This window comes from Pongo abelii, chromosome 4, assembly GCF_028885655.2.
Source record: "Pongo abelii isolate AG06213 chromosome 4, NHGRI_mPonAbe1-v2.0_pri, whole genome shotgun sequence".
In the NCBI taxonomy this organism is placed as follows: Eukaryota; Metazoa; Chordata; class Mammalia; order Primates; family Hominidae; genus Pongo; species Pongo abelii.
In genome coordinates this window covers 71,640,641-71,661,321 of record NC_071989.2, presented here as the reverse complement: position 1 = coordinate 71,661,321, position 20,681 = coordinate 71,640,641, and the positions used below count along the sequence as shown (strand labels likewise).

General features: G+C 35.6%; 1 protein-coding gene across 4 annotated transcripts in view; it reads right to left on the bottom strand.

Moving 5' to 3' along the window:
• The window catches only part of IPO11 (importin 11), a 220,696-nt gene that overhangs the window by 127,075 nt on the left and 72,940 nt on the right, over window positions 1-20,681 (bottom strand). For all 4 annotated transcript variants that reach the window (XM_024246853.3, XM_063724115.1, XM_054555604.2 and 1 more), the window contains exons 13-19: window positions 19,147-19,237; window positions 17,663-17,710; window positions 16,795-16,900; window positions 12,866-12,992; window positions 2,427-2,460; window positions 2,229-2,269; window positions 770-886 (exon numbers count right to left, since the gene is read on the bottom strand). In XM_024246853.3, the coding sequence (XP_024102621.1) occupies window positions 770-886; window positions 2,229-2,269; window positions 2,427-2,460; window positions 12,866-12,992; window positions 16,795-16,900; window positions 17,663-17,710; window positions 19,147-19,237 (564 nt within the window). The remainder of the gene's footprint in view (window positions 1-769; window positions 887-2,228; window positions 2,270-2,426; window positions 2,461-12,865; window positions 12,993-16,794; window positions 16,901-17,662; window positions 17,711-19,146; window positions 19,238-20,681) is intronic.

The following is a 20,681-nucleotide window of genomic DNA, read 5'->3' as shown; positions in this document are numbered from 1 at the left end:
AGAAATATATGCAAAGCACGTACCACATATGTCAGTATGTTGTCATTACTCAATAATTAATAGCTATTGTCATCAACCGCTTTAGAATAAATCTGCTCAAGATGTCACAATTCACTAACAGCAGATCCAAGAGTAAACTCTTAAGTCTGTGAAATCCAAATCAATTATCTTTCCTAATACTATGCAAATCACAGATTTGCTTCAGTGCTTTCCAAACAAGGATATGCAATGGTGAACTAGAATATAGGAAGTCACAACGATAATTATAGTGCGGTTTTCCAGATTAACAATTTTCCACAAAGATTCAGAGTGACAGGGGAAGCTGAATAACTGAACTGTTAAGAGCTTTACACCTCATTTTTACATAAGCCAAATGTAAATATAATGCAGACCAGACTGCAAAAAATACTTAATTTTTAAGGTAAAAATAACAGACTTCCCAGAAGTCTTGCTGATGGACACTTGTGGCTATGCCCTCAAACACACTGAATTTTACGTCGGCTGGATCTTCTAAAATATGTAAAATTCTGCTCTAGGAACACCTCTACATTGTTCATCCAATTTTTTTTTAGTATTTTAATTTTCTCATTTTTAAAAAATCGAATATAAATGTCAATTTTGAATAATACATAACTGAAACCACAATCTATAAGTTAGAAGCATTTCAATTAATGTTTTAATTCTTAAAAAATGTAATCAAGGATATTAATGAATTCTACATCTATTCTACCCACCCCTCATTTATTTTCATGTTTTACAATATAATTACCTGCATGTTGACTCTTTCGATCACACAAGAAAGGACATGCAAAACATGCATCTTTGTGTCACATTCTGTAACTTGCTGCAGTAACTGAAAAAGTAGTGTGAACATGGTTTCCAAATACTGCAGGTAAAAAGAAATAAAATAAAAAAGGTTTAGAATAGAAATGAAAGACCTCTACATTCATACGAACAGAAGAAAGAAATAAATCATAATGTCAAAGCAATAAGTCAAATAAACAGAAAGCCAAAAGCCTGGCATTACCTAAACAACCTGAAATTGTTCAAGCTGCCGGTACATATTGTTTTACAAAGTGTTTTCTTTCTTCATTGCTGCTGAATGTGTCCATTTCAGAATTTAACTCATCTACAAACTGAATAATGTTTAGAGGGATATTGTCTAAGGTATGTCTGTTTAAATTCTATACTGTTAACTAAACCATTAACAGCGCCTTGTCACTGTTCTTCCATATATGCCCGGTGCCAATCACGAAATGTTTTGTTTTGCAAGACCTACTCATTACGGCAAAAAGACGTTAATTATTGCACTCACATACCAGCTATCTGATGTAACCCTTAATATATATTGCATGGAGATATACATTTTTATAGACATAACTTGTTATTCTAAAAATGGCAGAATAGTTCTTATTAGGAAATCAAAAACAAATACCCTATGTCTGGTTGTGAACTCTTATATTATGAAAATTACATTAGAAACTAACAAATCACACTTACATAAAGCAAGAATTTGTTCTTTCAGATATATGGCTCATTTTAGCACACACTTCTACAACACATTTCTTTCATCCAAAAATGTCTAGTGATTATTTTATTAAAGCAAGATCACTGCTTTACAAGCTTCCCTATCTATCCCCCTCACCAAAAGAAGTACATTTTATCACGTAACTTTCTTCTCACCCAGTCCTCTTAAGAACAAATATTAACACCCCAATGTTACTGATACGTTTAACAAGTGCTTACTGAGTACCAGTTATGGCAAAACATCATGTTAGGTGCTGGGGGTTGAGTAAAGAGTAAAAAGATGAGTAGAACTTGGTATTCTGCTCATCAAGTAATTTACAGTCTAGTGTGTAGGACAGGATAAAGATATACACATGCAAATAACACAGAGAAATAACCTAAGGAGCAAAAGTAATAGACACACATAAAATGAAGATACTAGATGTTTTTCAATTTTGAAAAAAAAAGTTTGGCAAACAACTTCAACACAGATGACAAAACTGCTAAACAAAAGTAAGCAGAATATAAGTGAACTGTTGGCAATAAAAGTTACCAAAACAGTTTACAAATAAAAATTATATCCTCCAAAATAATCCAATATAGCATACTTTTAAATTCAACTTTAATAAGTAACACACAGATAACTTCATGTATAAAATAGTATTCAAAGACATAAGCAGAAACTGTTTTTTAAAAAAATACCTGGAAATGTATATTCTTACCGGTAGAAACTGATCTGTTCTAAATTCAAAATCATCAACAGGTGAAGAACAGTTAAGGAATATTGGGAATATATAAGTTTTATCAAAATAAATCTGTATCTAAAACAAGTATACATAAATTAATTTCACAAAATAAATAATAATTAAAAGTGTTAAAGTTCTTTGCAATGAAATATTTTTAAATTTTCAGAAGGATATTTAACTTCAAAGTTGTAGCTGTTTCAATACGGACCTAAAAGAAAGTATATCATGAGTTTTTAATTATTTTAGAATGATTAAACATCATTAATATCAAACAAAAAACTTTATTCCAAATCACTTTCTGTATTCTTATTATTATTAGAGTCACAGACCATGTAAATATTCAGAAATAAAAGGATACTCTCCTTATCCAAACCAAGGAATAAAAAGAAAAGGTAAAGTAGCATTTATTCCTATTTTTCTCAGTTTCCCATAATTTACTTAACAAGCCTTTAATCCAGTGGGTCCTTCCAGGAAGGAAAATAATCTGCCGTAAAGTATGTGGAGAGCATGGGATTGAGGAAGAAGGAAGCAGGAAACCAGGGTGGGGTTGGGCAAACTGGAGGATGTGTAAGTCAAAGGTGCAAAAGGAGACAACGAAGGAAGGAAGCGGGGAGGAGAAAGAACACAAGCAAATTTCCACCTGTAACCTCAATTACAGTAAATATTTGAAATATCCCCAAAATATTTTGAGATTTGCTAAATCCCACAGTTCACAAATACAGAAAGGTTTACATATGCTCCTGACCTCCTAAATCATATTTTCCATGTGTACCAGCATGTTGCCTGGGCAAATCATATTACAACATAATCTCATTCTCTTTCAAGTGTTATCGCAGACTTAATCGGCTAAAATTGACATGGGCTAAGATATTCATAGTTTTCACATAAAGTAACATGAGCTCAAGACATGACTAAATTCTATATTTCAATCTGTGAGATAATATATCTAAAACTTTTATTTCCCAGCTGAGAACCATTACTTTCTTAGATGTTACACTATAGCAAATGTTTTTTTCTTTCCAGTCATTTTTCAAAAAGTAAGTGTTTAAAACATTTTACAGGAGCTTCTGAGGTCTTGAGATGCAATTAGGCACCTTCACCAATGTTAAATACTCTACTGCCAAATCCGCAGATTCTAAGAGCCTACAGTGCAGATGTTTTTTCACCTGATTTTTCCTTTTATTCACTGTCTCTAAAGGCAATGTGAACATTTCCAGATTTTTAACAGATTTAACTAATTTGCTGCCACTTGATCTGCCACAAAATGACCTCATGAAAAGACAGTATGGTCATGTATTGCATCAAAAACTATTCAATGAGGAACTATCATCGGCATTGTGTTAGCTGCTGCAGAAAAAGCTGAGTAAGCCATGCCCATACAGATCTTACAATCTGGGGAGGAGAGGAATAGATATTAAACAATTGCTGATAAAAATGGCTAACTTGAAAACATTAAGCACAGGACAATCCCCTTGAGGATATGGACCACACGTAAACATCTTTAAGTTCCCAGCATTTAGTACTGAGTGAATATACAAGTACAATATTAACAATTCACAGAGACCAAGACATGAAAGCCCCTCAAAAAAGAAACAAGAAATCACGGCTAGGCACGGTGGCTCACGCCTATAATCCCAGCACTTTGGGAGGCCAAGGCCGGCGGATCACTTGAGGCCAGGAGTTCGAGACCAGACTGGCCAACATGGTGAAACCCCATCTCTACTAAAAAAATACAAAAATTAGCTGGGCATAGTGGCGTGCACCTATAATCTCAGCTCCTCAGGAGACTGAGGCACCAGGATCGCTTGAACCTGGGAGGCGAGGGTTGCAGTAAGCTGATTGTGCCACTGCACTCCAGCCTGGGCAACAGAGCAAGACTCCAACTCAGAAAAAGGAAAAAGGAAAAAAGGAAAAAGGAAAGGAAAGGAAAAGAAATCAAACTGCCAGCACACTAACCCTTAATTCTCTCGACTTTCCTCCACGAAAGGACCATTTATTCTAGAGATGCACTCAACCCCAAGCCATAACATTTATGCAAATAAGTGTATGAAACAAGACACCTGAATAAAACAATGTGTTTTCCTTCCTAAAAAAGGGAAGTCAGTGTAGTAGTATGTGCAGAGAAAAAGGTGAAATGAATTAAGATGAACTGCGTGCATTCCAGTTTGATTGCAAGAACAGAAAGCCAGATCACAAGGGAAAAAAAAACACAGACTTTTAAGGAAAGTTAAAGAGCATTTTACATGATGACAAATAAACATAAGAAAAACAGTCGGATTCTTCCTGAGCTTTAAAAGAAATAAGAGGTACTTACCACAAAAAAAAGGAATGAATTTGGCAGCAACTCAAGCAATGGGGGGACAACATCAAAACTTGAGTTTATAGAATGAAGACTTGCGGAGTGTGCTAGAAGACTGGTAGAAAAGTCTAACACATTTCTACTGTGAGTCCACCCTACCCCAGCTGAAACCTCAGAAAATTCATGAAAAGATAACAGGCAATTCCAAATTGGGAGAGTAAGTGCCGTCAAGACATAAGAAACATTGGAAAGATCCCACAAAGCATAAGAGAAACAGGGAAACGAATGAGAAGAAAATGCAGGTCAACAGTACTTCCAAATACTGCCACAAAGGTAAGCAGAGCCAGAAACTTCTGTGCAGATGTCACAACGAATGCACCTTATCAAGACACTTAGGTGGATTTGGACTAGCCTAATGCCTGACCACTTTTACATCTTGCCCATAGCAGTGAAGGCATTCCAGACTAAAACAGTGAGCATGGTGTTGGGGCCAGAAAGAAATGGCAGTATCTCAGGAACTTAAGACCACCAGGAAAATGTAAATAAGGCAGACACAAAATAATAATATGCTAAGGAGAAATAAAATAATGATTTCATAATTCAATTATTTAAAAAGCCATCCTCATTCTTGGGTTCTTTCCTATCCCTATTCCTAATTCTTTCAATAAGCATTTTCTAAGACTTGACTCCATGCCAGGCATAAGAAATACTAATATAAATGATATTATCCTATACATTAGTATACTGAATTATACAATCTGGTATCATCCTTCTGAAATGTTATATCAATAAGTTTCCTAAAAGGATAAAAAGCATCTTTGATTTATACATCTCCTCCTGAATCAAGGACCAGAGATAAAATAAAAATAAATAATAATAAATTCCAGATAAAATAAAAAATAAATAAAAATTCCAGATAAAATAAAAATAAATAAATTCCTTTCAAGAAAAAAATTCTCAAGGTCATTTTCATGTATAATTAATAGACATATCAATTATAAACTCAAAACTGACTGTAGGAAACTTAGTAGACTAAGGTTTCCTTTCTTCTTTGTTTTAGATAGGTCTAATATTTTGATGTCTCAAACACAGATTATTCTATATTTCCTTCAGAATTTATATTTGATGAATATCATTGAATTCAGAATTCATTCTGGGATCTTTCAAAACACAGACTAGTTGAGAGATTAAGATCTGTAGCAGTGTTTTTGAGATACAAAGGATAGGTAAATAGAAAAAAAATTAGAAAGTGTACAAAAGAAAAATTGACAAAACTGAAAGACCCATAAAATGCACAAGAGTGGAAAGACAGAAGAGTTTCAAAGCACCTGTAATACCTCTGCCCAGATCCCAGCTGTACTTCCCACAGTAAATATGGGCTATGCTACAGTCTTCTCCATACCACTGAAAGTACCTCATTAAACTCCAACTAGTAACTTTCCATTTCAGAAAATTCAATACAATTATGCATCACATAATAATGTATTAGTCAACAACAGATCACATTTACAAACGTAGTCTCGTAAGATTATAACGGAGTTGAAAATTCCCATCACATAGTGATGTCATGGCTGTCAAAACACATCACATTACCTATGCATTTGCAGTGATGCTGGTGTAAAGAAATCTACTGCACAGCCAGTAGTATAAAAGTACAGCACAGACATGGCCTGGTGCAGTTGCTCACACCTATAATCCCAGTACATTGGGAGGCCACGAAGGGAGAATAGCTTGAGGCTCAAAGTTTGAGAGCAGCCTGGGCAACATAGAGAGATCCCACTCTACAAAAAAATCAAAGAATTAGGAAGGACTGGTAACATGCATTTGTAGTCCCAGGTAATTGGGAAGTGGGAGGATTGAGGTGGGAGGATCATTTGAGCCCAGGAATTCAAGGCTGCAGTAAGCTATGATCACGCCACTGTACTCCAGCCTGGGTGACACAGCAAGACCCTGTCCCTTTATAAAACAAAACTATAGTACATACAATTATGTTCCATAGTATATAATACTTAATAATGAAAATAAGCAACTATGTTACTGGCTTATGTATATGCTATACTATACTTTTTTATTGTTACTTTAGAATATACTCCTCTACCAATTAAAAAAAAAAAAGTTAACTGTAAAACTGCCTCAGGCAGGTCCTTCAGTAGGTATGACAGGAGAAGGCATTTTTTGTTGTTTCTTTTTTTGAAAGAGTCTCACTCTGTCACCCAGACTGGAACTGCAGTGGCATGATCATGGCTCACAGCAGCCTTGACCTCTTAGGCTCAAGCAGTCCCATCTCAGCCTCCCGAGTAGCTGGGACTATAGGCACACGCCACCATGTCTGGCTAATTTTTGTATTTTTTGTGGAGGCAGGGTTTCACCATGTTGCCCAAACTGGTCTTGAATTCCCCGGCTTAAGCAATTTGCCCGCCTTGGTCTTCCAAAGTGCTTGGATTATAGGCGTGAGCTACCACACCCAGCTCAGAAGAAGGCATTGTTATCATAGGAGATGACAGCTGCATGTGTGTTAACGCCCCAGAAGACCTTCTAGTGGGACAAGATGTGGAGGTGGAAGACAATGATATTGATGATCCTAACCCTGCGTAGGCCTAGGCTAACGTGTTTGTGTCTTTGATTTAGATTTTAAGAAAAATTACTAGAAGTGGAAAAAACTGTAAAATAATAAAAGCTTACAGAATAAGGATATTAACAAAAGAAAATATTTTTGCACAAATATACAATGTATGTGTATTTTAAGCTAAGTGCTATTACAAAGGAGTCAAGAACTTTAAAAATTTTTTAAAGTAAAGAAGTTACAGGAGGCAGAGCTTGCAGTGAGCCGAGATAGCGCCTCTGCACTCCAGCCTGAGAGACAGAGCGAGACTCCATCTCAAAAAAAAAAAAAAAAAAGTTAGAGTAAGATGTGGTTAATTTATTGTTGAAGAAAGAATACTTCCCAATATATTTAGTGTGGCCTAAGTGTACAATGATTATGAAGTCTACAGTGGTATACAGTGATTTTCTAGGCTTTCACATTCACTAATCACTCATTCACTGCCTCACCCAGAGCAACTTCCAAGCCTGCAAGCGCTATTCAAGTTAAGCGCCCTATAGAGGTGTAACATTTTTTATCTTTTATACTATGTTCTTACTGTACCTTTTCTGTTTAGACACACAAATACTTACCATCATGTTACAACTGCCTAAAGTATTTAGTACAGTAACATGCTACACTGGTTTGTACCCACAGCCTAGATAGCCTCTACTATCTCGGATTGTGTAAAAGCACACTCTATGATGTCCCCACAATGAGGAAATCGCCTAAGGACGCATTTCTCAGAATATACCCCTGTCATGAAACAGCACATGACCATATGTCTATGCTGGTTGGTGGGCAACGTGCCCATGAAGACGGCCATTTCTTTGCTTCACAAGCAACCACACCATGCCCTCAAACTACATGCTTTCTGATTATACCACAGTTTATATCTTACATAGGCTTTCACAAAAGTGAAAGATTATACTAATGCTGAATTTCTAGTAATTTACTGCTTGTTTTACTGAAGGTTGAATAATCTAAGTAAAACTTTCTAAAAATTTCTTTTTTCTTTTGAGATGAAATCTTGCTCTGTTGCTCAGGCTGGAGTATGGGGGTTTGATCTCGGCTCACTGCAACCTCTACCTGCCAGATTCAAGCAATTCTCCTGTCTCAGCCTCCTGAGTAGCTGGGACTACAGGCACCCGCCACCACGCCCAGCTAATTTTTGTATCTTTAGTGGAGATGGGGTTTCCCCATGTTGGCCAGGCTCAGGTGATCCACCCACTTTGGCCTCTCAAAGTGCTGGGATTACAGGCATGAGCCACCGTGCCCAGCCAAAACGTCCTAAAAACTTCCTTTGAATTTCTGAAACTTAAAGATATAATTAGTTCAGAAACCCTACAGCCTAAAGAAGCCTGGTTTATAAACAAAGTATTCTGGTTAAAGAATCATCTGTAGTCCTGGGAAAAGAAGGTTCCTCTAACCTAAAGTTTAGTAATTCTAGTTTACAGTGTAGAAATAATGTTCTAAAACCTAAAAGTTGTCATAAGCACTCCATCTACTAACTAATGTGTTATAAAGGGGAAAGGAAGGGAGAGTGTAAAAGATACTTTTTAGAAGGTGTTTTGGTCTATTGTATAGAATCCAGGTCAGCAGTTCTCAAATTATGGCACAAGGAACTACTGATATACTCCAAAAGAGGTAGTCTGTTAACAATAAGTTTAAAAAGGTGGTCAATTAACAGTAAGTACAAACACTGGACCACATGCAAAAAAAATGGCTAATGAAAACAGTATTTAATCTTCCATAAACTATGAAAAATTTGTGGGTATTGAAAACTACAAGAATGTATTTCCTACCAGATGTGAAGGCTTACTATAAAGCTGTTGTTTAAGAAACAACAACAACAAAACAGTATTCAAGTAGAGATACACAAGTAGGCCAGTGAAACGGCACAAATTCCAGAAACAGGTCCACATGTAAACATGGGATATGACAGAGACAGCCGTATGGACCACTAAGAAAACTATGTATTATTCAATGAATCACTGTGGTGTTGCCAACCTTATTTTTTAAAAAAGAAAGATAGAACCTTACTTACATCACACTCAAAAATAAATTCGAGGCAGAATAAAAAACCAAGAGTGAAGAAAAAGGATTTCTTTCCAGGCCCAGGGGCCAATGCCTGTAATCCCAACACTTTGGGAGGCCAAGGTGGGAAGACAGCTTGAGCCCAGAGTTCTAGACCAGCCTGGCCAACACAGTGAGACCTCGTCTCTACAAAAAATCAAAAAATTAGCCAGGCATAGTGGTACACTCCTATAGTCCTAGCAACTCGAGAGGCTGATGTGGGACAATTGCCTGAGCCCTGGGGTGTCGAGGCTGCAGTGAGTCATGACCTCACCACGGCAGTCTAGCCTGGGCAACAAAATGAGACCTTGTCTCAAAAAAATTTAAAAAAAAAGTAATCAATGAATCTATTAAAATGTAAAACCTCTGCTTAACAAAGACAATAGAATGAGACTGGAAAGAGAAAGAGGAATTCGACTGCATTTGTAATATTTTATTTCTTAAATAAAATATTTGAAATATATGTGGAAAATATTACAAATGAAAATATGGGTAACTGAGTGATGAGCACACAAGTGCTTCTTCTGTTAGTTGCTGAACTTTTTATTGACAAAATTCTTGCCTATGGGGTAGCCCTGCTCTTTCTATGGAGCAGCCAAAAAAAGAAAAAAAAATTAACAGCTACTTCTACTCCGTCACAGCCAGTCTCCTTCTAATAACAAAAGAATAGCACATGGACAACGGTAGTTAATCAGTATCAAATGTATCCCGATTCCTTAACAGCAGCCTTTAGGAAAGAGAATGCAGATTCTGAAAGCCAGAGAGGAATTCGATTCATCAGGATCTACATACTTGTGACACAGCAGAAGCAGTGCAGCAACTGGAGGAAACAACTTCTCCAGTTAGCACAGGACTTCACAAATTTTATAACATCAGAGGCCACTGGGCAGAGAATGTCTCTTACCTCTGATAGCAGTGTGACAATATAAAATTACTGTCTGATCTAGGGAAATATAATGCAAATAGAGTGACATATTTTTTGGTTTATTTGATATATTGTTAACTTTTCCTCAGTGTAGCAATTTGACTTAATTGTGTGACACATATGTATACACATACATACACAATGTGTGTTTGTGTATATGTTTATATACATAAATGCATGTTTGCATATATATACATACATGTCTCTATATGGTTGTACACTATTGTGTATATGTATGCATGTATAAGGTATCTCCCCACATTATATTAGCTAGCATTTCTCAAAGGTTGAAAATTAAAGCGGTATGACTTACACATTCTTGATTTTAAATGTACTTTTTAAAAAGGCCAAGGTTTACAACAGTAACTGGGTGCCTTACTAAATAATCTTCTGAACAATTTATTGCAAAATAATAGTTACAGTATAAAACATATGCAAAACATGTAAACGTGAGATGTAGCCACCAGAAGATATAAAGGGCAAAGGCTGAACCTAAAGCAACATTTCCTCAAAGTATATTCTATGAATATTAATGTATTAGTCTTGTGGGCTAGTCATAATGCAAATGTACTTTTTTCTTTCTTTTTTTTTGAGACGTAGTCTCTCTCTGTCGCTCAGGCTGGAGTACAGTGGGGCAATCTCGGCTCACTGCAACCTTTGCCTCCCAGGTTCAAGCAATTCTCCTGCCTCGGCCTCCCAAGTAACTGGGACTACAGGCGCATGCCACCACGCCCAGCTAATTTTTGTATTTTTAGTAGAGATGGGGTTTCACCATGCTGGCCAGGCTGGCGATCAGCCCGCCTCGGCCTCCCAAAGTGCTGGGATTATAGGCGTGAGCCACCACGCACGCCACAAATGTACATTTTTAAAGGCTCTGACCAGTTGTGTAACTAAGAGGCCCATTTGAACATTTATTTCAGAGTTTTCCAAACTTATCTGGCCATGAATCCCTTTCTCTCCAGTTACACTTGTTGATATCTGGTATAATTCATGTTCTGTTTTTAAGGTGCTGGCTGAAATAATTCATTTTTCTCTTTCCTTTTTTAATAGACTCATTATAAAACAAGTCTAAGGCCCAAGCAATTTCTGGGCCCAGTGCAGTGGCTCACACCTATAATCCCAACACTTTGGGAGACTGAGGTGGGTGAATCGTTTGAGTCCAGGTGTTCAAGACCAGCCTGGGCAATGTGGCAAAACACCATCTCTACAAAAAACAGAAAAATCAGCCAGGCGTTGTGGCGCATATAGTCCCAGATACCTGGGAGGCTGAGGTGGGAGGATCAGCTAAGCCCAGGACACTGAGGCTACAATGAGCCGTGATAGTATCACTGTACTGCAACCTAGGCAAAAAAGAGATACTCAGTCTCCCAAAACAAAACAGAAAAAAGAAAAACTCCAAGCAATTTCTCTATTTCCCAAAGAAAACTTAATTGAAATTTAACCCTTTTGTAACACATCCATAAATCATTTAATATCTTCTCTCTGACAGAAGGGCAAATATTTCCAACTAGGAAAGCAAAAATTTAAATCTTAGGCTTTATTCTAAAGCTATTACAGAAGAAAATTAATTTTAGCAAATAGAAATTTTAGAAGTAGCTAAGTTATATTAATAAATTTCTAGGAATGTAAACCCAGTAAAATACCACAAGGCTCTCTTGTAACTTCCCATGCTTATAGTATTTAATAATTACAGAATGGTACTTAAATTCTCAAATTATTTACACAAAGCAGATAATACTTAGGTAGAAAATCCAAAGATAAGTTCTATTTGCCTTTGGAATGTATTGTGTTTCTGTAACAAATTCACCTATTTATGCTTTCCTTTAGTGAACACTACATGTAGTTTTCTTTATGTCAGCATATGTAAAAAAGGGAAGTACAGTCCAAGCCTCTCCTGACAGGCAAAAACCAGGTGGGTTCGAACTAAAAATAAAATTTGGGGGGGTAAAGCGAGGGAGACTGAGAAATGATTTAAAAAGATCTTAGCACAACTCAGCGGAGAAAAGAAATCACTTAATTTTACCTAAAACAAATTGAAAATCAGGAAAAGACAGCGAACATGTATATTAAGTCACTAATATATTCACCCAGGCATATAGTAAAGCACCAGTAGGAAAAAAGAAAACTATTCTTTACAATTTAAACTTTTTAAAATCATAGGCCTGTAAAATTACTACTACTATTTCAGTAATTTTATAATAAAGCAGCAAACCTACTGCTTTGAAGGGGGAAAAAGCAATGAAGAGCTTACTATCAAGTTTTCAGTAACACAAAATCAACAATAATATATGAATACCACAAAGAAAGAAAAATTCCTTAAAAGAGCCCAATAATTCCAAAGGTTTAAAAAAAATTCTCAAAATGAGGGACAAAGAATCAACAGTAAAGATGAAATAAATTATGATGCTATTTCAATGCCAAAGTCTATCCTGAATTTTAAGAAGAATATGTAAGCTATAAAGGGATTTTTTTAAACTGCCTTTTTTTTCTAAGAAATTATAAATTACTTTATAATAGTAGAGCTTAATTTTTTTTTTCAATGACTAGTAATGGGAGGGGCAAACAAGAATCAAAAGATTTTCTACCCTCAAATCAAACTGCTCACCAAGGAATAACTAGTGCAGTGAAAGGCCATAAACATCATAAAGAAAGACATAAACTGTTATGAACTTGATGATTTGCACAGGTGAAACTTTAAAAACTAACTCTTTTAAGGCACTTAAGAAACATACCACTAAATCTTGATCTTGAAGCAAGTTACAGATTGCTTCATAAAGCATGGGTCTTAAGTCAGACTTGAATTTCACAGAAATCCACTGACCGATGAGCCAAATCACCCTGCGTCGCAATGGCTTATACCTAAACAGGAAAAAATCATGAAATTAAAATGTTAAATATTTTAAGAGGTCTATTTATTTTAGTATAATGTATCATTTAAATCTAAAATGTAGTAAGAATACAATCTGCATTTTTAATATAAAAGCTTAAAAGCGGGTGTGCTGGCTCATGCTTATAATCGCAGCACTTTGGAATGCCAAGGAGGGCAAATCACTTGAGGCCAGGAGTTGAAGACCAGTCTGGGCAACATGGTGAAACCCCATCTCTACTAAAAATACAAAAATTAGCAGGGCATGGTGGCATGCACCTGTGGTCCCAGCTTCTTGGAAGGCTGAGGCATGAGAATCCCTTGAAACCCAGGAGACAGAGGTTGGCAATAAGCCAAGATTGTGCCACTGCACTCCAGCCTAGGCAACAGATCAAGGCTCTGTCAAAAATAAAAAAAAAAAAGCTTAAAGGCTACTTCTAAATGTACCACAGTAAAAAATATTAACAATGAAGTCTTGATCTAAATAAATTAATATTATTAAAACTTTTAGTACTTAAAAATTCCTAGGCATATATGTTCTAATCCTGATTCTTTTATCTTAAAGAACCACAATGTAGATATGTTTCATAAAAACCAAATCCATTTGTTTTTAGCTCAAGTAACCAAAAACAGTGGCAATGCCCCAAACTCTAAAACTGGAAAGGTCCCCAAAAATAATAATAAAGAAGCACCTGTATTTCATTTTCTACTCCAATTCTGTTAATACTATGAAGATTATTTTCAGGACAATGTAAGAAACTTCTAGGCTTATATAAAACATTCATATAAATTTTGTGATTTCAACTAAGCTAATTTTGTAAGAGGTACACAGTAACAGAATGTGACTCAGATTACCAAAATAACATATATTAACATTTGCAAAACATTTACAGTAGCATGTATATACATTTCTTTCTCTTATCATCTTCGCTAAAAGAAATCTAAGTTCAGGTAAGGAGAAAAATCATGCAGTTCAAAACATTTGTGTCCAAGAATTTCACTCATGAAGTACCTTCTTGATATTATGTAAATTTTAGTGGCAAGATGATAAATATTTTTGGGTATAAATGAAACACTTTTTTTCCCCCCCGCAAAAAACTGCAATTTTAAAAGATGATCAAGCACACAGGAAAAAACTGCTCATTAAAGTTGCAAAAACTGGGCCGGGTGCAGTGGCTTACACCTGTAATCCCAGCATTTGGGAGGCTGAGGCAGGCAGATCGCTTGAGCTCAGGAGTTTGAGACCAACCTGGCCAATATGATAAAACCCTGTCTCTACCAAAACTACAAAAAAATAGCTGAGCATGGTGGCACACATCGTGGTCCCAGCTGCTCAGGAGGCAGAGGTGGGAGAATCACTTGAGCCCGGGAAGCAGTGATTGCATTGGGCCAACATCATGGCACTGCACTCTAGCCTGGGTGACAAAGTGAGACCCCATCTCAAAAATTAAATAACATAAATAAATAAAGTTACAAAAAAAAGTATGTAAGTATTCCCTGCCCCCAAGAAGTTTATAACACACCTAAAGGAATTTAAAAACACAAAGTAGTGTACTAGGACTTTAGAAAAGGAAGAGAAGAAATGGGCAGAGACAGATGGAATCTGAGCAAGTCTTTGAGATAAACAATATTGGAGCCAAAGGGTGGAAAAATGTCATTTCAAGGGACAGAAACTGTTTGAACCAAGTGACACAGGCAGAAGTAACAACTTGTGTACAGAGGTAAAAGCACCAAAGAACCATCAATTTTGGGACTAAGACCATATTAGACTCTGTTCCAGATAAAGAATATGAAACTCAGAAAGGTAAAATTCCAAACTCATAGACACGTCCAAACAGAGGTAAAATTATAGATCACTTTGCTATTTAATGTGTGCATTGCCTGATTTTTCCCAGACCTACTAAGTCAAAACCTAAACTTTAACAAGACTACCAGGTGACTCATATGTACATTAAAGTTTGAGAAACACTGGTCTACATCAGCTTCGACCATTAGAAATATAATGCAGGCCACATATGTTATTTTATTTTTTAGTACCCACATTATAAGAGAAAAATGAATAAAATCTTATTCTTTGGGAGGCCAAGGCAGGCGGATCACGAGGTCAGGAGATCGAGACCATCCTGGCTAACAAAGTGAAACCCCGTCTCTACTAAAAAAAATACAAAAAAAATTAGCCAGGCATGGTGGCGGGCACCTGTAGTCCCAGCTACTCGGGAAGCTGAGGCAGGAGAATGGCATGAACCTGGGAGGCGGAGCTTGCAGTGAGCCAAGATTGCGCCACTGCACTCCAGCCTGGGCAACAGAGCAAGACTCCATCTCCAAAAAAAAAAAAAAAAAAATCTTATTAATATTTTTACATATCCCAATATATCCAAAATATCATTTCAACATGTAATCAATAAATATTTTACATGGCTTTAAATTTTAAATTTAAATTAATTAAAATTGGAAAGTTGTTTCCTCAGTTGCACTAAGCACATTTCAAGTGCTCAATAGCCACACGTAGGGAGCTTCTGCACTGGACAGTGAAGGTCTTATACTAAATAGCCTCTAGGGTTTAAGGACAACTAAAATACACATTTTTTTGGCCAATGAAAGCTTTCTCTCCATCAAAGGCTCACTAGCTCCCTGAGACTAAGTCAGAGTCTATTTATTTAACACCGCCTATAGGACATGGCAAATTCCAAGTGTTAAAAATATATGTTAACTGAATAAATGATTGAATAACTGAAGAGATAAACAGCTACTTACTGGTAAGAATTACTTTTAGAGTATCTCCAGCTCTACAAATTCTGTGGCTCCAAATGTGACCTTCTATGCATTCATTAGTTTAGTTAACAAATATTAACTATCTATGACTATATGCTAAGTATTCTGATAGGCCCCAGGTATACTGAAGTGAATCAGTAGAAGTGTATCCTTCAAAGTAAGAAAAAAGCCCCTTAGAATTTTTTAAAATTCTCCAATTTTAAACTAAGAAATAATTTTATAAACTATGAAAGAGGTTTTTCCTTTCATTTTATGCATTCAATACCTAAAATTTAAGTAAGTAGACAAGTGCTTAAATGTATATAAAACGTAAGAATTGGGCTGGCCAGGTGTGGTGGCATGCGTCTGTAATCCCTGCTACTCAGGAGACTGAGGCACAAGAATCGCTTGGACCCGGGAGGTGGAGGTTGCAGTGAGCTGAGATTGCACCACTGCACTCCAGGCTGGGTGACAGAATGAGACTATTTCAAAAAAAACAGAATTGGGCAAATGTGCTATTAAATGTACTAAATTAATTCATTTCGTAATTCATATTACTAAATGTAATATGAATCTGTACTATTTAATCAGGTACCTCAATTAGAACTTAGAAAGGGTATTCAAATATTTTTGCCATGATATCTCTACATCCTACTCTACTGTCTCCCCAGAGACTTGCAGTATGCATTATGTGATCCCAAGACACTCACCTTTCACAGATGTTACTTTCATTAGGCTACTTCTGACACTAGGCATACATCCTGCTAAGTTTCCAACTGTCTTTCTCTTAGGCACAGTTTCTTGAACTCAGAGACCTCCATCCTCCCTCATCTTTGCATAAAGCCCTCCTTTTCTCCTGCAAACTACCTGATATATCAAATACTTCCTAGATGTCAAAATTCTTATTCCTTTCCACATAAGACATTACCTAACTCATACGATTGCATTTTTTAAATTGTAAGCCATTTTAATGCCTTCCTGTCTTCATTAATAAAATAAATAAGGTAAAGTAAGTGTATAATAAATATAAAATTTTATACTTGCCTATTGTGAATGACTTGTAATTCTGGAAGAAGCTGGTTTTTAAACCACTGATCAAAATCAACACTGTCAAAGAGCTCATAAGCAGCTAATCCAACAGCATTATACACTGAGAAGAAAATTTAAGAAAAAAAATTAAAGGTTTCAGATATCAGATCTGCAAATTAGTGTATGAAACATGTTAATTAAAGGAAACACACAATATGCTAATCAGGGAAATTATTTAAGTAGAAATAATTTAAGTAGAAGAAATAATTTATTTTAGAAACACTATTTTACTTCATGTTTTTCCTAAATATTCCTTACTACTTTCAAACAGATAATTCAATTCATTCTAAAATATTTAAGTCCAACTATAAAAATTATAAAATAATGCCTGCTTCTAAAATGGATGTAATATTTTATGATCTGGTCCCTACTTAACTCTCTCCAGCCTCAACTCAACCTTTAACCCCAACGTTCCAGTTAAACCAAAAAGTCACAATTCAAATTCTAACTGTGCTTCCTCCTCTTTCCTTCAAGTCTTTGTACTTATTGCTCCATCTCCCTGGAATGCACCACCCTCTTTCCACCACCACCTCCTCACACGTGTAACTCCTACTTATCCTTGTGTTCTCCCATTACACTTCTTTGGGAATCTTTCCTTAGACACACCAAACTACCTGGTGATCATCACCTACTTTAGCATTAACTATCCTGTATAGCATTATTATAATGCATTATCTGTTTACTTGGTTATCTCCCCAATCAGATTGTTCCTGTATTTTAGTTACTCTTGTATCTCAACACCCTCAGCACAAAATCTACCACAAAACAGACTCTCCAACTACTGAATAAATAAATGCTTCTAAATCACTTAAGTTTAACATACCAGCATCTTTGATTAACAGTGCATTCATATCTTCCACATTTGTGGGTCCTAAAAAAATATATATATATACAGGTATCAGCAAAAGCAAATAAAACTAGTTTTTTAAAAAATGTATATTTAAACACAATTTGTTAGTTTCCCAATTCAATTAAGTATAACACATTTCATGGTGTCAAAAATGGACACAAGTACAAAGGGAAAGTCTAAGTTTTATGATTATCATTAGAGAACACAGGATTAAAAACCACTATAGCATATTTGAAAAATGTTATGACAAGCAATATTCTAGAAAATATATACCACAAAATGCTAATGTGCTATATACCACAAAATTATTTTTTTTGAGACAAGGTCTTGCTTTGTCACCCAGGCTGGAGTACAGTGGAGTGATCTCAGTTCACTGCAGCCTCAACCTCCTGGGCTCAAATGATCCTCCCACCTCAGCCTTCTGAATAGCTGGGACTACAGGTACTAACCACCAGGCCCAGCTAATTTTCCTAATTTTTGTAGTGACAGGTTTTTGCCATGTTGTCCAGGCTGGTCTGGGACTCCTGGGCTCAAGTGATATGCCTACCTCAGCCTCCCAAAGTGCTGAAATTACAGGCGTGAGTCACCATGCCTGGCCAACACTCATTCTGACAACATGCTCTTCTCTAGGATACACCACTACACCTGGCATTTTTACAAGGCTTTTACTTACTCATATCCCTATAGGTGAAAATCTCAGGTTCTGTCCTTGAGATCCTCTTTTCTTTTCCCAAGGCTCCTTATATACATGCACTCCGAAAGTATATCTCTATCTCCTACCACTTCTAATGAGGTAACTGTTTCCTTGTCATTAAGGCTCAAAAGTTTAGGATCATCTTTGATCACTTTTCCTTGCCTAGCACATTCAATCAGTTGCCAAAAGTCAATCAAGTAACAATAGTTACTGAATATGCCCAGCACTGGGAATAAAGTAGAAACAAAACAGACGTGATCAATGCCCCTAGGACTTCCAGTCTAGCAGAAAAGACAGAAATCATAAATCAATATTAGTTAATAGGCAGATAATTAGTTACTTGTGTACAAAGTGCAATGACCAAGTGTCAAAAATTCACATCATCATTTTCTCTCAAATCCATAATCAATTATTTCCATTCCCATTGCTACCATTCTAAGAGAGGCTAACATTATTTTAACCTTTTCTCACTATTTCTCACAACATGCTCCAAACAGACTTCCTGCAAGCAGTATGACTACTGTTTTGCTTTTGCTTCTATTGTATTTATTACAGGAAAATTTATCATCTTCCAAACTATAATTCAAGGCCTACCTCAAATGCCACCCCTTTGGAAGATAGTAAGTTTTAAAACTGTTTTTCTCAAATTCATATTCATTATATGACCCAGGAAACAGTACAGTATGCATTGTAGGCACTCAGACTATTTCTTAACTAAACGTTAAACAGATTAACACAAAGTTATTCACAAAACATGCCTTACCTTGAAGTGTTTGCATCATTTCTAGAAGTACAGGAGTAAGAGTCTGATTATATTCATGGAATATATCTATAAATAATACTTCAGTGCATGGCTGGAGAGAGAAAAATACAAATTTCTCATCAAAACAGTTGCATACTATATTGACTAATTCTTTAATAAAGCAAATACTTAATCTTAAAATTCTATAACTTTGAAAAGGTTTCCAACTTTTGATTTGTTTAAAAAAAAAAAAAGTAAGGTTACCATTTTTTTGTAACCAACATAAAGGAAAACAAAATCGAATTATAATTAATAAAAGAAAGTTGATTTCTTTATTTCAATTATTTCTTATTACGCATTCAAAAACTTAAAACTATGGCAAGCAAAGTGTACATTTTAAATTAATCATACCTTAAATTTAAAAGGCATTCTGTAGCCATTCATTTATAGTTCAGTACCATAAATGGCTGAATATCCAAGATTCTTTTTTTTTTTGAGACACAGTCTCACTCTGTCACCAGGCTGGAGTGCAGTGGCTCGATTTCGGCTCACTGCAACCTCCACCTCCCGGGTTCAAGCGATTCCCCTGCTTCAGCCTCCTGAGTAGCTATTATGTATTTTCTTAGCAATGATATAATAAGCAAAAACAGGAACTCAAATTTGCCAAATAAAGTAGCCTTTCTCTTAACAAACACAAGCAGTAACAGAAATTAGCATTAGCTACATTTTAAAAAATGATTCATTTGGTTCTTAAAAGTACTGAATCATTTCACATGGCATGCTGGTATCAAGACATCTAATGTACCCCCCATAAGTATGTACACCTACTATGTACCCACAAAAAAATTTTTTAAATAATTTTTTTATTTAAATTTTAAAAAGGAATTTAATCCCTAGATCGTTCACAATATTTAAATTTTTTCATTAAATTTTTAAGGTATTGTGTGGTGTTTTAAAAGGAACATTATAGATATACACACTGAAATATAGTCAGAGGATGTGTCATCTCAGATAATCATCAACACTGGGAGATGTTTACAGGAAGCTAAAGTAGCCATGAGTTGATAACTAATAAACTAGCTTATCATGAAGGGCTCATTATATTATTCTATTTTTTAATATGTTTAAACTTCTCCATAAAAGAAACTTTTAAAAATTAAAGGAATGAAATTTTTTAAAGTTTTAAAATCACCAGTAATGTCTCTGGTTAACAACTGTAAGTTTATGAATCTAAAAACATTAAAGATAACATTTTTAGAAAACAAATAGCAAATTATGTAAATTATGGAAGCGCAAATCTTAAAAAGAACAGCTCAAATATCACATCTGGTAATGGCAAAACATTCGTCATATTAATAAATGTATTGTAAAAGTATCGTATAACTGAAAGCAATGGGCTAGTCTCTGAGAATCACATGAAGTGGTAAGAGAAATAACATACCAAAAGAAACTTTACTAATGAAATACATAGAAGGAAAAAATTCTAGCTTAAGAATGGCAGCTTTCACTTTGACAAACATTTTCTATTTGTGCAATGACAATTATTTCCTAAGCAA